Source organism: Hippoglossus stenolepis, chromosome 16 (genome assembly GCF_022539355.2).
Source record: "Hippoglossus stenolepis isolate QCI-W04-F060 chromosome 16, HSTE1.2, whole genome shotgun sequence".
Taxonomy (NCBI): Eukaryota; Metazoa; Chordata; class Actinopteri; order Pleuronectiformes; family Pleuronectidae; genus Hippoglossus; species Hippoglossus stenolepis.
Window position 1 is genome coordinate 3,062,899 of NC_061498.1, and position 17,920 is coordinate 3,080,818.

The 17,920-nt window shown below is 46.7% G+C and overlaps 1 protein-coding gene across 2 annotated transcripts; it reads right to left on the bottom strand.

The window, feature by feature from the left end:
• Positions 1–358: 358 nt before the first annotated feature.
• Positions 359–14,671, bottom strand: tcf20 (transcription factor 20). 2 transcript variants are annotated; one of them, XM_035180340.2, is made up of 6 exons: positions 14,091–14,671; positions 3,169–11,505; positions 2,855–2,948; positions 2,695–2,744; positions 2,472–2,572; positions 359–1,947 (listed from the first exon to the last, which is right to left on the bottom strand). In XM_035180340.2, the coding sequence occupies exons 2-5, from the start codon at positions 10,315–10,317 to the stop codon at positions 2,513–2,515; spliced, it is 7,353 nt and encodes a 2,450-aa protein (XP_035036231.2). In that variant the 5' UTR covers positions 10,318–11,505; positions 14,091–14,671; the 3' UTR covers positions 359–1,947; positions 2,472–2,512. The 2 variants fall into 2 exon arrangements, with proteins under 2 accessions (XP_035036231.2, XP_035036229.2); XM_035180338.2 differs by having other exon boundaries at positions 2,681–2,744.
• Between the last annotated feature and the right edge of the window lie 3,249 nt (positions 14,672–17,920).

Consider the following 17,920-nt stretch of genomic DNA (forward strand, 5'->3'; position numbering starts at 1 on the left):
TTATAACTTTTCCAGTTTTGTAATTAATGCCGTTCTCGTTACGTTCACTCTTATTCTTCACAGTTTGATGTTGATCTACAGAAACACAGAAACCTTGACCTGGTCAAATGTCTTTGAGACAGACTGAGAAAGTCAGAACGGCATCGTACACAAAATGAAAGGAGGGAGAGAGAAGGATGGAGAGAGAGAGTGTGCACGCGTGAAGTTAAAAACTGAATGAGTGTGGGAAAAAGAGGGGGTGGGGGGACAGACAGTTTGGTCAAACTGAAAAAGTAAATTTGATGAAACTGAAACTGAAGGTTTTATCAACCAGTGAAAGTAACAAAGACGTGTCCCAGTAATAAGCAGAGGAGCATAGTTGAAGCATTTTTTAAGTGTATTCATATTTCATATACATATTGACAGGTTTCTAATACAGCATGGTTCTGATAGTGTAACTGTCTTCTTCTCAGTTTGACTTTTTTTTTTTTTACAAGAATAACAATAAAAAATGATAAAGACAACACCATGTACGACTCACTTCTGAATTTTATGGCAATGCTTCTTTTGAATGGATTTTGCATCTCCCGATCATATCGCTGCTCAAGAATGAAACCATCCTGAAGTACTTGGTTCGGCCCCCCCCCCTTCCCCCAATGGCCAGGACAGTCGGCCAATCACAGCCACTCGCATGACACCTTCTCCAAAGTTTTATAGTTCCAGACAATGTTTCGTCGCCGTGCGGGGGAACCGACGCCCGTCAGTTAAACGCAACTTCCTATGTAGAACGTACGAAACTTGTGCTCCCAGCACAAAGTCCCACAACAATGAAAAGAGTTCCGTGTCCCGTCCTTCATCTTCTTCCGGTCAGCACGGTTAAAGATGGCAGACACGCATTAGTCCATAGTGTTATCTCCTCCTCCGACAAGGTTCTGTCCTCCTCTTTGCACATTACAAACATTTTGTACTTGAAAAATAAGACTGTCCATCTGATTTTTCATGAATACTATCTGTACCGTAAAAACCCCAGTGATGAAAAATAAGAACACTTTTCAAAAGGACCAAAATGGAATCAAAGACCCAGATATCGGCATATTTTTCAGTTTCTCTCTCTCTCTCACACACACACACACTCTTCACACACACTGTCTCACTCATACACGTGACTTTTGAAAGGCAACAGATGTCCGTTCTCCAAGGCAATAATGTCTTTGTGGCAAACTCGACCCTGACAATCCAGACAATAACACTCTGGATCCTCCCTCTCCAGGAATGGGAAAAAAAAAAGTAAAAAAAATTATGCGTTGACTGAATAAAAAGTGAGATACATCCATTTCATTTTCATGAGTAAATACTAATGAGGAAAATTATAATGAGGACTAAAATAATAACTGTGATCGTCCTGATATCATAAGATAAAATACTACTTGCGAGAGGATACATTTGCGTTTTCTGGGCTCGACACCCAGCTTGCTCCCAATATGCGTCTCCAAAGGAAACAGAACAATAAAACAACCTGGAAGAAAATCAAAAGGTAAATGATGATACAAAGGATGAAAAACAAATGTTTAACACTTGTGACGGTGTCTGAGGAAAATCAAAGTAAGCCTAGGGAGGAAGCTTTTCTGTTCTTCTTTAAAGTAAAGTTCCTTTTCTTCCTCCGTCAGTCTTGACATCTCATTTTATTCCACTTCCATCTGTGAATTTTTTTATGTTGCTTGCAGCTCTGCTCCTGTATGTTGCATGTCCACGTTTTTTTTTTTTTTCTGCTTTAAAGTAAAGAGCAATAATTCTCTCAGAAAAAAGGGTTTCTTCCCCATTGTCTAAAATGTAAATAATGCTGATTCCTGTTGAGAAATTGTACATTCCCTTTTGTTGTTCTCCGTCACAGACGCCAGTTCTGTCCTTTCACATTCGGGGGGGCTGCTTCACAAACAAGATTCTCAATCTTCTTTTGTCCAAACTAACCTAAGAAAGGAAACACAGACACATGGGAAGTGAGACTCAACACCAACTTTAAATCAGAGTTTCTTCAGCACGAGCAGGAATAAACATGACATTCTGTGTACTGTCAATTCTGCCTCTGATGCCTGGCAAGAAAAGTCTGTCACTGATTATCTCCATGATGCTTAAATGTACAAGTTGAGGCCTGAAAACTAATTTCTACTTCAGTGAAAAGCAAATCAAACAGCGGTTACTAGTTCAATTTCATTTTATGTTATTAGCTATAGTCAAGAATAAACTGTTATGAGAGGAAAAGTTGGTTAATCCACAGCGCACCAACATATTCTGCTGTAAACCTTGAAGAGCATTAAGTTATAATTCCAAATTAATAATATTAAACATCTTTTTGGTCGGGGGAAGATCTGCAGGAAAGATTTTATCATGTGGGGAACAGTGAATCATTTCATAAACAAATCACACACACACACACACACACACACACACACACACACACACACACACACACACACACACGAGTGTGAACTTACAGCTCCCAGACTCTTGTGTCTCTTCTTCCTCTCCGTCTCTCTCAGCCTCTCTCTGACTGCTCCAGGTAAACTGACTTGGCTGGCCGGATGCTCTGGGTAGACTGAGGAAAGAAAGAGAATTCGCTTGTTGAGCTACTTGTTTGCGTTTGAAAGGGAGACGGGATTTCACACTGACTAAAAATGTCCTCAGGAATATAATGGAAACCAACCTCTCCTTCTTTACCTTGTGCTTCGGACACCGCAGAGAGTAGTTGTCTTCATTCAGAGAGCAATCTGGATGGAAGAGAGGAACTTTCAACACTGCACAGATTTCCACACAGATTCTAAACACAATATTACTGTTTTACACCGACTCACTACTTGTATTTAATGCATCCACTCACCTGCTTCGATAGCACACATGTAATGATAGCGAAGTGTGCAGCCTTTGCTGTGGCAGCCCAGCGTTGAGCCGACCATCTCACAGTATGAGCAGCTCTGAGCAGAGAGACGGGAAAAAAGAAATCAATACACCTTAAAACTGTACAAGACAGTGAAGAGCCTGGAAAAATGGTAAAAAATCAATAAACACATAACTTCTATTAAACCACAGACCTTTCTGCTTAACACTGTGACTCACAAACTGCCTTTCAAAACAGTCGACGACAGAAATAAACTGCAAACGTGAAGTCATCCCAAAACAGAAAAAGACACTCACTGTTTCTCTGGCGCCATCTAGTGCCTCCTGCAGGCCATAGAGCCTCCCATTGACGAGGTACACTCCACTGGTCCACACTATACAACATTCGTGGACCCACAGCTCCTCTGGGTCCATGGGCATCTGAGGGAGCTGGGCGAGTTGTGCCAATGGTCCCAGGGAGTCCAAGGCCGGCGGAGGGGGCTGGAAGGGCAGAGACGCCTTGCTGTTGGACGGCACCATCCTGGGAGAGTCCTCACTCGATTTGTGCCTCCTCTTGAAGCGGGGATGCGAGGTCAGCTTTCTGTGTTGAGGTCGCTGTAGAGCTTCGTCAGGCGGCGGCTGCAGCAGCAGCTGTTTCTGCACCTGCTGCGGGTCAGCCTCAAGGTCGAGCTCCCTCTTAAGCTGGGGAATAGGTCGGGTATCTAGATTCATGTCCCAGGTTAGAAATTTTGTTTTACTGGTGGTGGTGGTGGTGGTAGTGGAGGAGGAGGAGGAGGAGGAAGAGGAGGAGCAGGAGTAGGAGGAGGCGGTGTTACTGAGCTTTCCAGCCACATGCATCATCATATCCTCTCTTCCAGCAGGGGAGGCAGTTCTAACTGGAGTGCTGAGGGACGCTGGGTTTGAATCGAGGCTGATGGCATAGTCGCTCTCAGTTACAGGCTTGGGAAACTGAGCCTCTGGTGTTTGGGAGTCTTGGATCGTGCTCAGATAATTTGAGCTCATGTCTGGATTTGGTCCTGTTTTGTTTGTGCCTGTGGTGGCTTGACACTGTCTGACCTGAGGCTGGTTCTTGGGGAGCTTTGCAGCGTATTCAGCCCGGTAGAAAGGCCCGTAGAGATCTCCGAGGTGTTTGTAATTTGCCCATTTCTGACACAGGCAACAAAGCAGGCGGCCAGAGTGATCGGTCTCTGTGATCACAGGGCCTGAAACAACATAGCCAGAAGAAGGAAGTGCTTTTCCTGACTGAAGTGTAGTTTCCACCTCGTCTGTCGGCCTTCTCTCAGATTCTTTGTCTCTCTTAGATACCTGGGAGGAAAGAGCTGAGGTCAGGAGAGAATCAATTCCACTGCCGCCTGCTTTCCCTGCAACTGCACTTCGCTCCCCTTTCATCTTCTCTTCCTCAGCATTAACAATGGTGCACACCGCCCCAATCTCTGGAACTTTATTTTCCACGTGTATGTGTGGAAAAAACGGGCCTTTTCTATTTGAATCTGTGAATGCTCTGCTTGTGCCGAGACCCCCTCCTGCCCCTAAAGGTGTATCTGGGTCATCTTTGGCCACTGATGGTGCCGCCGCTGCCCCCCCTCTCCTCCTCCTCCTCTGTCTCCCTCTTGCTTCTAGGGGCCCGTCTTCGTCTTTGACGCCTCTGCGTCTCCGTCGCACAGGTTTGACCTCAGTCTCTGGCTGCGTGTCCTCACTCTCGACATCCACTTTCACTACCTGGGTTAAAACTGGGGGGTCGAGTGGGGGAGTGATTTTATCATCTGACAGCGGATGCTCTGCAGGGGCTGGTGTGCTGCTGGGAGTCAGCTCTGTCTGTGGAGTTGGAGCGGTGCCTGTAGAAGGAGTGGGGGAGGATGGAGCAGTACTCAGAGCTGTGTTCGGTGTCTGGCCTTGAGATTGGGCCTGGGACGGTGTTTGGGCCTGGTTCTGGGCCCGTTTTTGTTTATTCACACTCCCTACGGGCCTGCCCTTCTTTTTGCCAGATGGGAAATAGCCTTTGGGCACAAGACTATCCGAGTTCTTAGAATCTGGAGACAGACTGGACCTCGAGGAGGACAACTGATGTCTGTTCAGCATATGTCCTTGAGCCTGGCTGTGGTGGGGCGGGGTGGTTCCGTAGTAGTCACTTCCAGGATAATCATCAAATCCCATGTCAGATTCTTGAAGTTTCTGTCGGAGAAGATTAGCCGCAGATTGCTCTCCTCGTCTTGTCTCGAGCTCCTGGTAAGTGTTGGTGAAATGCTGAATATCTGACAGGGCTGAGGAGGACGGAGGTGGCGAACCCTGGACTGGACGAGGAAGAGGAGGAGGAGGGGGCAAAGGTCCGAGCAAGGCAAAGTCCTCCTTGTCATCAGATGCTGATGCCACAGAAGCCCCCAATCCAAAGTCAAAGTCTTGTTGTTTGAGGGCTTGGGCTGTCTGAAGGGGATCACATGGATAAGCAGATGGAGGTAAAGGTCCAGTCTCATCAACTCCTCTGAAGGGAATTATGTTGTTTAATGAGTGACTGTCATCCATGTAACTATCATTCCCTCCTGTAACTCGGGGGAAATGTGCTAGGTCTTGGTCCTGTGAATCATTAAAGGCTGGTAGTTCTGAGTGAGAGAATCCTGGGTAATGATTTGACTCATCATCAGCATGGCCTACTGGCTTTTTAATATTTGGTGTGATTTTCTGCACTATTGCCTCTAGTTTCAAACCCCGTCCTTTCTTGGGAGGCAAAACCTTGGTATTAGCACTTGATGGAGATTGGGGCTGTGAGTAGGTATTCTCTCCGGACATAGGCGATGACAGCCTGGGACACGGGATATCTGAACTGGTCGAGTCCTCTTCATTGTGGTGGCTTGACTCAGAGTGAGCCCCGGGAGAGTGATGCGAATTTGTGGCAGCTCTCTGCTGGGTCACATCCTGGAGCTGCCTCTTGGCGGGAATTGGAGAGATAAAAGAACGAACCCTCCTCCTCAATATTAGTGGATTTGTGTCTCCGGAACCACCAGCTTTAGACTGACGCACCTTCGGGGGCGTGGAGTTCATGTCAGCAGGTGGCTTAGCGGGGTTGGATGGAGGAGGGGGGCAGGGGTGCTTGGCTTCCTCTGTGGCTCCTCTGGGGACCTCGGGTTCAGCAGCATTTTGGCCATGTATCATCCGTGGGGGAGCAGGGCCATGTGAGGCTACTGGAGCAGGAGGAGGGGGAGGGGGAGGAGGCGGCTGTGTTCTGTAGAAGGACTCTCCCTCTATCATCCTCGGGCCTTCTCTTCCTGGGTGCGCTGACTCCCACATTTTCATATCAAAGTAGGCGCTTTGATGATGCAGCGAAGTTTTGGTTGCGTGTTGTTCACCAGGCATGTCAGTTTGGGGGATCATCCTCGGTCTCTGCTCCGATTGGCTGACCTTATGTCTTCCTGGGGAGGAACCAGGCTGCATCATCAACTCCTTGGATGACCTGTTCATGGCTTTCACCCAGTCACTCATCTCATGCGGGTGATGAGGGAGGCCGCGAGGGTGAGGATACATTTGAAGCTTATTTGTGGACTGAGCCTGGTGGGCTAAGTTGTGGTATGGATGGTGGGAGGGAAAATGGGGATTGCTGCGTGGCATTGTATTGCCTTCTCTCGTTTCCCCATATCTATAACCAGGAAAACTGCTGCCGCTGCCAGTTGATAAATCAACACTGTGAAGATAGGACTGATGCCTTGAGGGTGACGATAAAGGATTAGTGCTCATGGGGTGAGAAGGCAAGGGGGACATGTCCACATTACCACGCCTATAGGGGTCAGCATTCATTACAACAGATGAATGAACAGACTTGGGATGATACTCCATATCTGCCTCGTTCGCTCCACCTCTGCCATGACGATCAGTCTGTAAATTTACAATGTCTGGACCAGGGTCTTTTGATATCATTTCCATTTTCACCACTGGTTTCTCTCCCGTGTCTTTTTTACTCAGATCATTGGCTGCTGCTGGAGAGGAAAATGGCTGTTGGATCACAGAGGCTCCAATCTGACTTTTCTCTCGCTCTCTCTCTCGGTCACTCTCCCTGTCCCTCTCTGGTGTACTGCGCCGGTTTGGCGACACATCACAGATGACAGAGCGCCGCTCTGATGGGGCTAATATGGAGCCTGATGACTTTTGAGACTCAGTTTGACCAATGCTGCCAGTTAGTGGCTCTGGCTCTTGCAAAAGGAGCTCCTGAACAGCAGATGATGGAGTGGACACATTAGATAACACTTTTCTCTGTGGCAGGGAGTAGTCAGCTAAGTTTATATGTTTGGGTGGGGGTTGCTGGGACTCTGTAGCCTGTTGTAACTGACTCTGGGACACACCTAATTCCGGTTTGTCAGCATTTTGCAAAATGTTAGCACTGGAAACCTCTGACTTCACTGCAATCTGTGGATCCGTGGTGAAATCAGGCTCACTTCCATGCCTCAGGTTTGGATGTGTGGGCTTTCCAGCCTCTGTTCCTCCGCTCTGCATCCTCATATTTTCATACGGGGTTCTGCTTTGAATGTGTTGTTGAACTTGGAGATGGGCAGGAAATGCCTGCTCTGGTCTGCCATAACGTCTATCTAGATTATAACCTTGAAGGACTTCTTGTAAAAGGCTGGGAAACTGCTGCATTTGAGAATTATCCTCGTGAACTTTACCTCCCGCCCCGTGCCCTCGCTTTACCAAAGCCTCAGCTACAGAACCAGTCTGCGATTGTTGGTACCCTAAGTATCTGGAATTTGATTCCATTACACTCGCAGCACCAGCCCTCCCTCTCTTTTTCATTGACAAATCTGAGCCATATGTTGATTCTGGGTAGCCATATTTATGTGACGCAGACTGGGGGGGATTCTGAGGCCGTCCAAAATTAGATTTCTGGGAGGAATACAGACTAAGATCTATTCCCTCCTCTCCATTATGGCTGCTTGACTCTCTTAAGTAAGAGTGTGACTGTTTCTCTTCACCACAGTTGTCTTGGGGGTGCTTGGTTTTTTCAGTGTGACTTCCCTCAGATCGAGCTGAAACAATCACACCAACACCACTGGCACATTGCTGCTCTTCTGAAGTGTGCTTCTCTTCCCTCTCATTATTGTGTAATCTGGATGCAGTGTGCAACTTATTTTCTTTGTCCTGACCATTTTGTGTATTGACTTCTACAGCTCGCTGCATCTGGCTACCGCCTCTCTCTGGTTTTTCAACTACGCCTTCACTTTCGTTTTTGATTACTTCATTTTTAACCTCTGTTGTCTTCTTGCGACCACCTCTGTTGTCATTATATGTTAAAACAGGTTCTGAGACACAGTTTGGCTGGGGAGGAGGAATGCTGGAGGAGGGGGATGAGGAAACTGGAGGCGTTGAATGTGAAATTGGGCCAGTCTCTGATGACTGACAGCCAAAGGATGGAGATGATGACAAGGAGGGAACACGAGCTTCATTTGCTTTTTGCTCGGAAACACGTGGCTCTTTTGTCAGTGAATCTGAGCTGACTGTTTTAGCAATCGCTGCTTGTACAGACTGTGGTTGGATTTGATTCTGAGGTGGAGGGTGATAGCCTGTTGTTTCGGATCCACTGCTTGCACCACTCATCTGTCTCACTCTGCCATGTTCCCCCTCAGAAAACTGTTCCTCGCGCTCCACCTTGGTCCCTGATGAGCCTCCTACTGACATTAATGAGGAGTCTTCATCAGCGCCAGCATCTAAACTGGCACCATCAGCACTTCCATCTTTGACTGTGCTAGTACTTGAGGCTGCACTTGCATTTCGACTCCTAGGATGTGAGGGGGGCATGCTATGTAAAGCCTGTTGCATCTGTCCGACTTCTTTCTTCTTGTGTGAAAGTACGGTGTCAGTGAGGAGCATGTGCTGAACTGTGTTTGGTAAATTGGCTACTTGTGAGCTCAAGGCATTAAGACTATTCAGGCCGGCATCCTGGATTTTATCAAGCAGAGAAGATGAATAAACAGAGGATGCGTCCTCTCGGGATCCAATTCCTGCTCCTAGACCTGTTTTGTTGCGGCCTGTTGGAGGGAGACTGCTGCCTCCAACTGAACTCATGCTGTGAGCTTTATGACTGCCGCTGCTTCCACAACTACTGATGCTGCTATTTGAGTTGGGAGTGGGACTTAACTGTGGCATAGTCTGCAGTAATCTGCCATGACCATGGCTGCTACGGGGGTTTGATGGAGGAGGATGTGAAGGACCATGACCTGAGGGGTTTCCATGTGCCTCTGATACACCCATCAAAGGGGAAGGAGAGGAGCTACAGCTGGGGGAATGAACTGCTGAGGCAGCGGGAGAGGGGTTCGATATCGGGCTGAAGTTTTGGTTGATCTGGGTTTGCTGAGCATTCGGGTGCATTGGGGATTTGGCTATTTCTTGAGATGCTGCTTGAGGTATACTGGGATTGGAGGGTTGTTTAGCATATACAGACCCTGGAGATGGGCCCTGGTGCTGCATCTTGAGAGAGTTGTCGTAACCTACCCCTAAATTGTGCTGCGAGTTGCGGTGCTGTAGTGTGGACTGCTTGTGAAGAGAATGCGTCTGTGGGGAATATCCAGGATAACTTGAAGCATGGTAACTCTGTTGAACATTCTCCATTGGCCCCACATTGTTAGCAGCTACTGAACTGGAGACCGAGTTTGAAGTGGAGTTGACACTGGGAGAGCTGTTGACTTTGGGATCAAATCCAGTGCTCGCAGCCCCATCGAGATATCTCTGCGGCGGAGGGCTGTACATTCCTGATGACCCCGTGGATGCTCCACTCTGTGGCGAGTAGTGTGCGTACTGTGGGGTCATTCTGTGCCCAGAGAGGGGGTAGCTCCGATGCTGCTGTCCGTGGTGGACAGCTGGGAAGGTTTGTCCATGCTGGCGGTGCTGCATCTGAGAGACTGACACTGACTGCATTGCAGGGTTCTGGCTCATATTGTACTGATGAGTAGGAGAGAAGGCTCCAGCACCAGCACCTCCACCTGAACCAGCACTAGAGCCGTAGTCTACTGGATACGGTGACATCAGGCCGGATGATGGGGCAGAGCCAGATCCAGCGTGTCGGTACTGGTGAGGTATATGTCCATCAATATTCGGGTAGCCAAAGCCTGTCCCGTAACCAATACCTCCCCTTCTCTGCCTCTCCTTCCCGCCCATTGAAAAATAATAGTCCATGGCCTCCTTCCTGTAAGGGTTGGTACTATTGCCACTGTGAATGTTACCCTGTGTTGGCGGTTGCTCCACAGCTGCTCTGCTTCTAGCACTGTAAGCAAGCATGTGGCTGGCTTGACTGGGGTGGTGATGGCCTCTGAGCAGGCTCTGTTGTTGCATGCCTGCATAATCGTCTGTCATCCTTGGGGAGATCTGGGGTTCTGCTGGCTGAGGGGGATACGGAGGTCCGCCTCCACCCCTCCCACTGAACCCATGGGGTAAAGAAGTAGGAGCTGGACTGTTTGGAAAATTCTGCATTGTGTTTTTTTTTTTTTGGTTTTTTGGAATAAAAAAAAAAACAGAAATATCTGTCACTGTCTATATCAGGGAATGTTTCTGATCAGAAACTGGAAGGCTTATGGCAGTAACCATAAATGACAAAGAGAGAGTCTCTGGCCTGGCAGTAAAACAAGGAAATGCTTTTGAAATCCACCAAAGAGCTGCAGCAAATATCACAGATGCTGTAATCCCTTGTGTTGTTGCAGAGAGTTTCCGGGAGGTTGAATAGATGATGATTTTATCAATATAGAAAAAGGTCAAATGGTAAAAATCTTTCTTCTTCAATGTGGTGGTTGTTTCTGCTAAAAAATGTTTACATACAGGAGGATCTTAAAGAAAGATATGCGTAGTGAAGCCGGTTTCTACTGCAGAGAAGTCCAAGATTAAAAGAATGCAGTCATTCCCATGGCGTTGAGACGGTTTGGCACTAAGCAGGCAACAATATCACGGACAACTGACACACCAGCGGGAGATGTACGTCAAATGTCTTTACATGCACACACTCCGCTGTAGTAACAGCTCAAGCAAAGCAGAGCTACGTTTGGATCAAACTGAGTTAAAATCCAATAGCATCTTGAATGAAAAACAGAAATCTATTGAGACCGTGTTCCGTCACAGCGATCCTTCAGTTTGTCCACATGTATGACCGGACTCACAGCTGTGTGAGACTGCAGTAACAGAATCAAGAGGCCTGGATACAGACCCTCACTGAACGCTCCCGGAGGCAAACACTCCATTGATATTCTCATCAACTGGTGGATGCAGAGTGTAATTCTTTCTGAGAGGGTTTTTTTTTTTCTTGGTCATTCCCTCTTAAATAACATTTTCTCGTTAGTTATTTTGCTGCTGCATGCATTCATTTGGACTGTAGAGGTCTTTGGTCCCTATTCAGAGATCGTTCCTTTCCTCAGATTCTGCGTTCAGATTCTTCCTGGTGCACTCCTGTACCTTCAGCATGAAGCGGCCTTACCTTTGTTTAGTTTTTTTTGTGTCAACCATAACATAATTCTAGCAAGTTCCATGGCAACAATTGTCCAAAAGGAGGGTAATCCATTTATTCCACTTCAAGATGAGTCGGTTCAAGCTCCGTTTTTTCTCTTTCTCGTCCGTATTTCCATGCGGATAAGTTCGTTCTCCAGGAGTCGCCGACCAGAAGCCTTCACAACTCTGCAATCACAAAAGATGAATTAGAGATTTTAGTATGCAAAGATGAAAAGGCCATTTTTGTTTATCATACATTTTGCTAAAGCTCTGTCGTCATTGTTAAATAATTATCAAGAGAAATGAGCCGTAGTTTAAAATGCCTTTCGGAATAAAGACAGTTTTAATGGTCCATTTTTCTGATTTTTTTTAATTCATCAAATTGATTTAAACTGTTCAGTCGTAAACGTGACATATTTACCAATGTGGGTTCAAACCAAATTAATACAATTACTTTTTAATCTTTGTTCAGGCCTTCATTTCAGTTCTAAATTACTGCAGCTGCTCTGGCTGCAAAAGAAAAAAACAAGTATTAAATCTGCATTTCAGTGCCCTAGTCTTTACTGCTACATCAAAAATAATCACACAGGTCGATCACAGATACATAAACCAAACCAATAACGATGTTAACAATCCTCACTATTCATGTCCCTCCTTGCTTCACTACCTTGAAAGGTTGGCTGGCCTCATCTCAACACTCCTATTTTAATATGCACTGTGGGCATAGCCTTTACTGTGTTTGGCCCTTTTACAATACATGCCTAAGCTGCCTCCTCTGACTGATAACGATGACTGGAGAGAAAAGCGGTCTGGCAGCGGCACCGAAGCCGACAAAGTCCCAAACACTTCCTCTTGTAAACAAACAAACAACCATGTGGAGCCGACACAGAGGATCGGCATCTCCCGTCTCTTTTACAATCAGACTAAACCATTAACTTAAAGAGCATTTAACTTGTTTTAATGGTCTTTAATTGTTACGGGTGTCATGATGGCAGCTTTATGAGGTCAGTGCCCATAATTACCAAGTGTGACACAAGCCTCTATTGTCTGCTTCAAAAACACTGTAAAGTGGTTAATGACACTACAACAACTTTGGGAGACGGGTCTGTTAGTGCAGATGTAATCTGAGCCACACTGTTTACGATTATTTTATTTTAGGACAAGATGGTGAACGTCCCTTGTACGTTTAAGGTCTTCGGCACAATTTAAGTTACCAACTACCAGTAGATGTTTAGGGTCATGACCCCAGTTGTGCACCTTAGCCTCATCAAGTGTTTCAGGCCTCGTACTCAACAATACAGGCCGAACTTGAGGGCACGCTGAGGCTAAAGGTGAATCTGTCTTGAATGAAAGTAACACAAAAGCCATGTGGCCGCTCAGTAGATCAGACATAATAACCTCTATTTCTTTTTTAAACTAAACACTGTCCCCTTTAAGAACATAGGACAAAATGGAGAATATCCCTTGTATGTTCTACAGCACTAATTAATGCAGAGGTTAGTGACCAGCAGCAGATGCTAGGGACACATCTTCAGCGTCATCAAGTGTTTTAGGCCTTGTGATCAACGACACAGGCTGAACTTGAGGCTAAAGGTGAATGTGACTGGCTATTTACCTCTTTGCCTTTTATAAAAAATAAACAATGTCCTCTCTTAGAACACAGAACAAGATGGAGAACATCCCCTGTAGGTTCTACTGTACTAATGAAAGCCTACCACCAGATGATGTTAGCAGCTGTTAGGGACCACCAGCGGACGTCAGGGACGTGTCTTCAGTTATGTACCTTAGCTTCCTCGTAGCTACCAGTGTTGTTAGCATCAATCCTGTGTTATTTATCATCTGTATTGTGTTTTTTTAAGTGCGAGTGACGAGCATCGGGATGAGAAGAACCAGACCAGGAAGGGGAGCACAAAACAAACCAGTCAGACCTCGCAAATCAAATAGGGACAGAGCCCCTTCTCGAGCTGGTCCCAGTCAGAGGGATGTGCTGGCTGTGATGCACAGGACACAATTAATCTCCATCAAGTCCACGAGTCCCGATGACTGATTAATCACTGCAGCTCACTGGGCAGCGTTAGAGGGGAACCGACCCAGTGCAGCGTGCCCGGAGTCGGTCCGCGGCTCAGCGGCACCGGGAGCCGGAGCGTTTCTCCCGCAGCTAACACAAGGCAGCTCCATTTCATGTTCTCCTCATCTGTCATGGACAACAACACTGGGCTTCTGTACAATAGCCCCGGCAGCTACGTTAGCGTGTAGCATACGCAATATCACAGTTAGCTCAGTGCTGCTGCTTTTAGCTTGTGGAGTTTAGCGTTAGCCCCCTAAAAAAACACACAACACCACCACCACCACCCGACGTACTGCTAATTAAAAATGCCAGCTAGTTGGGGGGGGTTAGCTAGCCAGGCTACAGCCGCTAGTTAGCATCTTAGCGGGGAAGCTAATTTGCAGGTAGTTCATGACAACGTAGCTCCGGCGGGCTAAAGGCAGGGGGCTGCTACAAAAGAGAGGTGATTAGGTGCAGATGTTTCCCCTCGGACATCCACCGGGACAGCGGGGCGGCGGCGGGGGACACGGCAGGGTTAGCTAGCTTCGGTACCTAGCTCCCCCAGCGCCGCATCACAAAACGGATCATCACGCAGTCTGGATAATTTTTTTTTTTTTTCCTGCGTTGAATAAGCGGCTAACGATCGGCAGGGAGCGGCGGCGGTGCGGAGGGGAGATCCGGGGGTGGGGGTGCGGGTGGGGGTTAGGCTAGCTAACACACGTACCTGACAACGTCGCGACACAAGGCCCCATCGAGGAGCTGCTTTTTTTTTTGTGTGTGACAACCCCAGCCGCCTCGAGTCGACCGCTCCGCCGCCTTTTCTCCCCCTTCTTCAGCCCTCCTGCGTCCAGACAACCACCGAGCAGCGGCGGCGGCGAAGGGAGGAGGAGGGGGCCCGTCACGACACTCGGATCCCGGGGCCTTTCTTCTCCGATTCCCCCCTCTCTCTCTCTTCTCCTTCCCTTTTGTCCCTCACCTCCAGAAAAAATGATGGGAGCGGAGCGGAGCAGCACAATCGGGGGGAGCCTGTGGGTCCCGTCAGCGGTGAGGTCCACACACACCCCCGCCCCCCTCCTCACCCTCCGGTTCCCTCACCCTCACACGCACGCACGCACACACACACACACACACTCAGCTGAGGTGATCCCACAGATCTCCCGCTGGAAACCACGCACAATCCGGTGCGGTCACTGGATCACATGTGTCTTCATCTGCAGCTCGACCTCCTCGTTCCACTACTGTTTTTCTTCTTCTTCTTCTTCTTCTTTGCAACACACACACAAATACACACACACACACACACACACACACAGAGAGAGAGAGAGAGAGAGACCGCCTTGAAAATGCACACACACTCATATTCCTGCACCCCCTCCTCCTCTCTCTCCATCACATCCCTCCATTCTCCCCTCCCTCCCTCCCTCCCCCTTCAAGCTTTTGCAATTTCTCTCATTTTCACCTACATCTGCACAGGAGGAGAAGTCCACAGATTACAGAGGGGATGTTGCAAATTGCAGTTTTCTCAACGCCTGCATGGGCCGAGCCTTGGTGACACAGCTCCTTTGTTCTTATTTCATCCCTCCAGTGAAAGTGGAAAAAGCCTAATGAAGGCTACCGGGGGTACAAAGGCAATATGGAGAGGAGACGGGGTTGAATGCAATGGTGGGATTTGTCTAAAAGGCCATTTGTGAGCAAACCGGCGGCATCAGAGGAAGACTGCGGTGCAATGGAGGGATGAAGCTTAAGTTTGCACCGCTGCTCTGTTGTTTTTGTCCTCTCCGCACAAAGAGAAGCCACTTAAATCGTCACCAATGATACCCAGTCATCAGTTAATGTTTGACAGGACACGCTCACAACCCCATCATGGCCACAACAACAATGGAGGTGCCACAAACGGAATCTATTTCCCATTAAAATGTATTGTCTTGGTCCCTGCCGGAGCTTATCTGCTCTCACATAGGGGCCAGTGAGTGCAGCGCAGACCCACTCTCACACCATCATAATGATGTGGCCTATGCCCCCCCATCCATGCTGCTTCACTTTACTGCAGTGAGTCAAATACACACACACACACACAGACACACACACATTCTCCACAACATGCATGCGTACATCGTAACCACACAAGCACAAAAAAAAAAAAGACATGCACACTCACAAAAATCCAGTCTGACGTGCACAAACACAAAGTCAACACACAAGCCTGCACATCTGTATTCAGTCACTCACTTAACCTGTCAATCACATGCGTAAAATCTCCCTCAGTTTCTAAACAACAGTTCAATACATTTCATTCGCGGGCAGATACACGTCTATTTCTATCATAGTTGCCATAGCAACTGCATCACAGAGCCTTAACTGTGGATAATTCTCAGGCTACATATCTACATTTGCCTTTTACATGTGCAATTTCACACAGAAGCTCTTGTTTGGCGGTGCGAGTCTTCAGCCACGAATCACTCGCGACCAGTTGTGTGCTTGTGTTGCCGCTAAAGTTGAGGTGAAAATGCTGAGAGGCGAGATAAAGGGCATTGATACTCTGGGCCAGCAAGTCAGCCAGCCAGGCTTGTCCAATCAACAGGGGCGCCTGCTGGGATACACACATCCTCTTCTCCATCACGGACAAGGTCACAAAATCTTCAACAGAGGAGGCTCAGAGCACACAGCTGTCGAGGAAGCTGCCAGTTTTTAACACACATCATGCGCTCCACATGCATGTGACACGCACACAACCAGGTAGACCAACAGAACTGTCTCTTATGTGTCCTACAGTTTCTCTAAATTACATTTATACAACCCTAAACACAAGAGACAGAAAACAAAGTTAGACCTCCAGTACTGACACGAGTAAATTTATGTAAATCAAAAAAGATTTTTTCTTCCCCTCGAGGCAGCAGGTTCATATTTTTGTATTTATTAGTGTAATATTCTTTTTTTAAGGATTCAAGCTCCGTTCATGTTTTTATTGTCTGTGTGCCGAGAGTTGAAGAGCATGTCAATGTTGCCCCTGAATAGTTTTTCAGTTTCTAGATAATGATGAAATATAAAAATAAAAGAATCACCATGTTTTCATTACAGGAAAAAACCCAAGGCTGCACTGCATTGTGTAATGTTAGATATCGTCTCAGCCTCATCTGCTCACAGGGATTTCAATTTTACATTACCTTGAATAAATATGATAACAATGATGTGTCGACTACTTTATGTAAAGGAGCTTAATATTTACAAAATCCAACACGATCCAACGAACGTGTGACAAGAGACATCGCTTGAGAAAGCACAGTCCATTTCCATTTTGACAATTAGACAGAAATCTGCGCAAATATCTGCACCGAGCACCGACAGTGAATACGTAAACTCCCTCAACAAAATGTCCTTGACGTGCCCAAACTGAAAGAGGGGACATCAGTGCAAACATTTACATGGAATTAATTGCGACATGTTGAATCCGTCTGTCTGTTTTTTTGCACAAAAGGTCTGGAATGTCCACAGGTCTGAGACGCAGGCGAGCTTCATGTCACTCAGGCAGGTGAATGGGCAATTAAAACTCAGCTGGAGCGTTGTTCTCTAACCTGAGTGCATTGAGAGAAACGGTGGATAAGTGCCTGCACGGCGCTCGCTGCTCACTCTGAATACAATACACCCTTAAGGAGTCGTTTTTATGTGAAGGTGTGAGGCTCTTTCTGTCACTGATTACACCCGAGGACACAATCAATAATGACTCCATTCTGAGTGCTGATGATTTGATAACATTTCCAAGAATCACTTGTTCCCACAGAGGAACAATCACCACTGGGGGGGACACATGCACTTAAAGGAGAAGTTCACAGTTTTTCTGTGTGAAAATTATAGGTTTTGAACATTAGAGCAGGTTTTACATGCTGCCATTCCTCAGAGAGGAATTCAGCGAGACGCCAGACTAATATGTTTCCATTATGAGAGACACACAATCCACAGAATCAACTGCATCTCAGCAACAGTGACCAGAAAACATGTAGAGGGACTTTTAAACTAAAAGACTGTTTCAGCCGCTGACCACCAGCTCTTACTTTGCTCATCAAACACACAAATCTCTGCTTGTTTTCTGTTTTACTTACTAATGTTCATTACACAATGGCAAGTGGGAATGTCAGAGAGGTTCAAGTGGACGAATCAGAACCTGAGACTGGCTGCAGACGATGAATAAGAGCTAATTGTAAAGGATTGCCTACAAATCGATGTAACAGTAATAGATAAGATGAACCTTCAGCTAGATATCAAACTTAGTCAGATAAATCTTGGTCCCAATCACCTGCTCTGACTTAGTTTCCTTAGCTAACGTAGCTTTATTTTGCAGATGAAGTGGCTTTGATCTAATGTATAAAAACACCATATAGATATGCTCACAATTGTAAAAACTTGATATTCATTGGAGGACATCTTTTTATTTACTTAAAAAAAAAAAGAGTATATTCTTATATATTACAATATCTGCTCAGCGTATTTGTTTGGTGCTGGCATCCTGCAGCATCCAGTTCACACAGCAACAACCAATGGCATGCCTAAAAAGAAGCA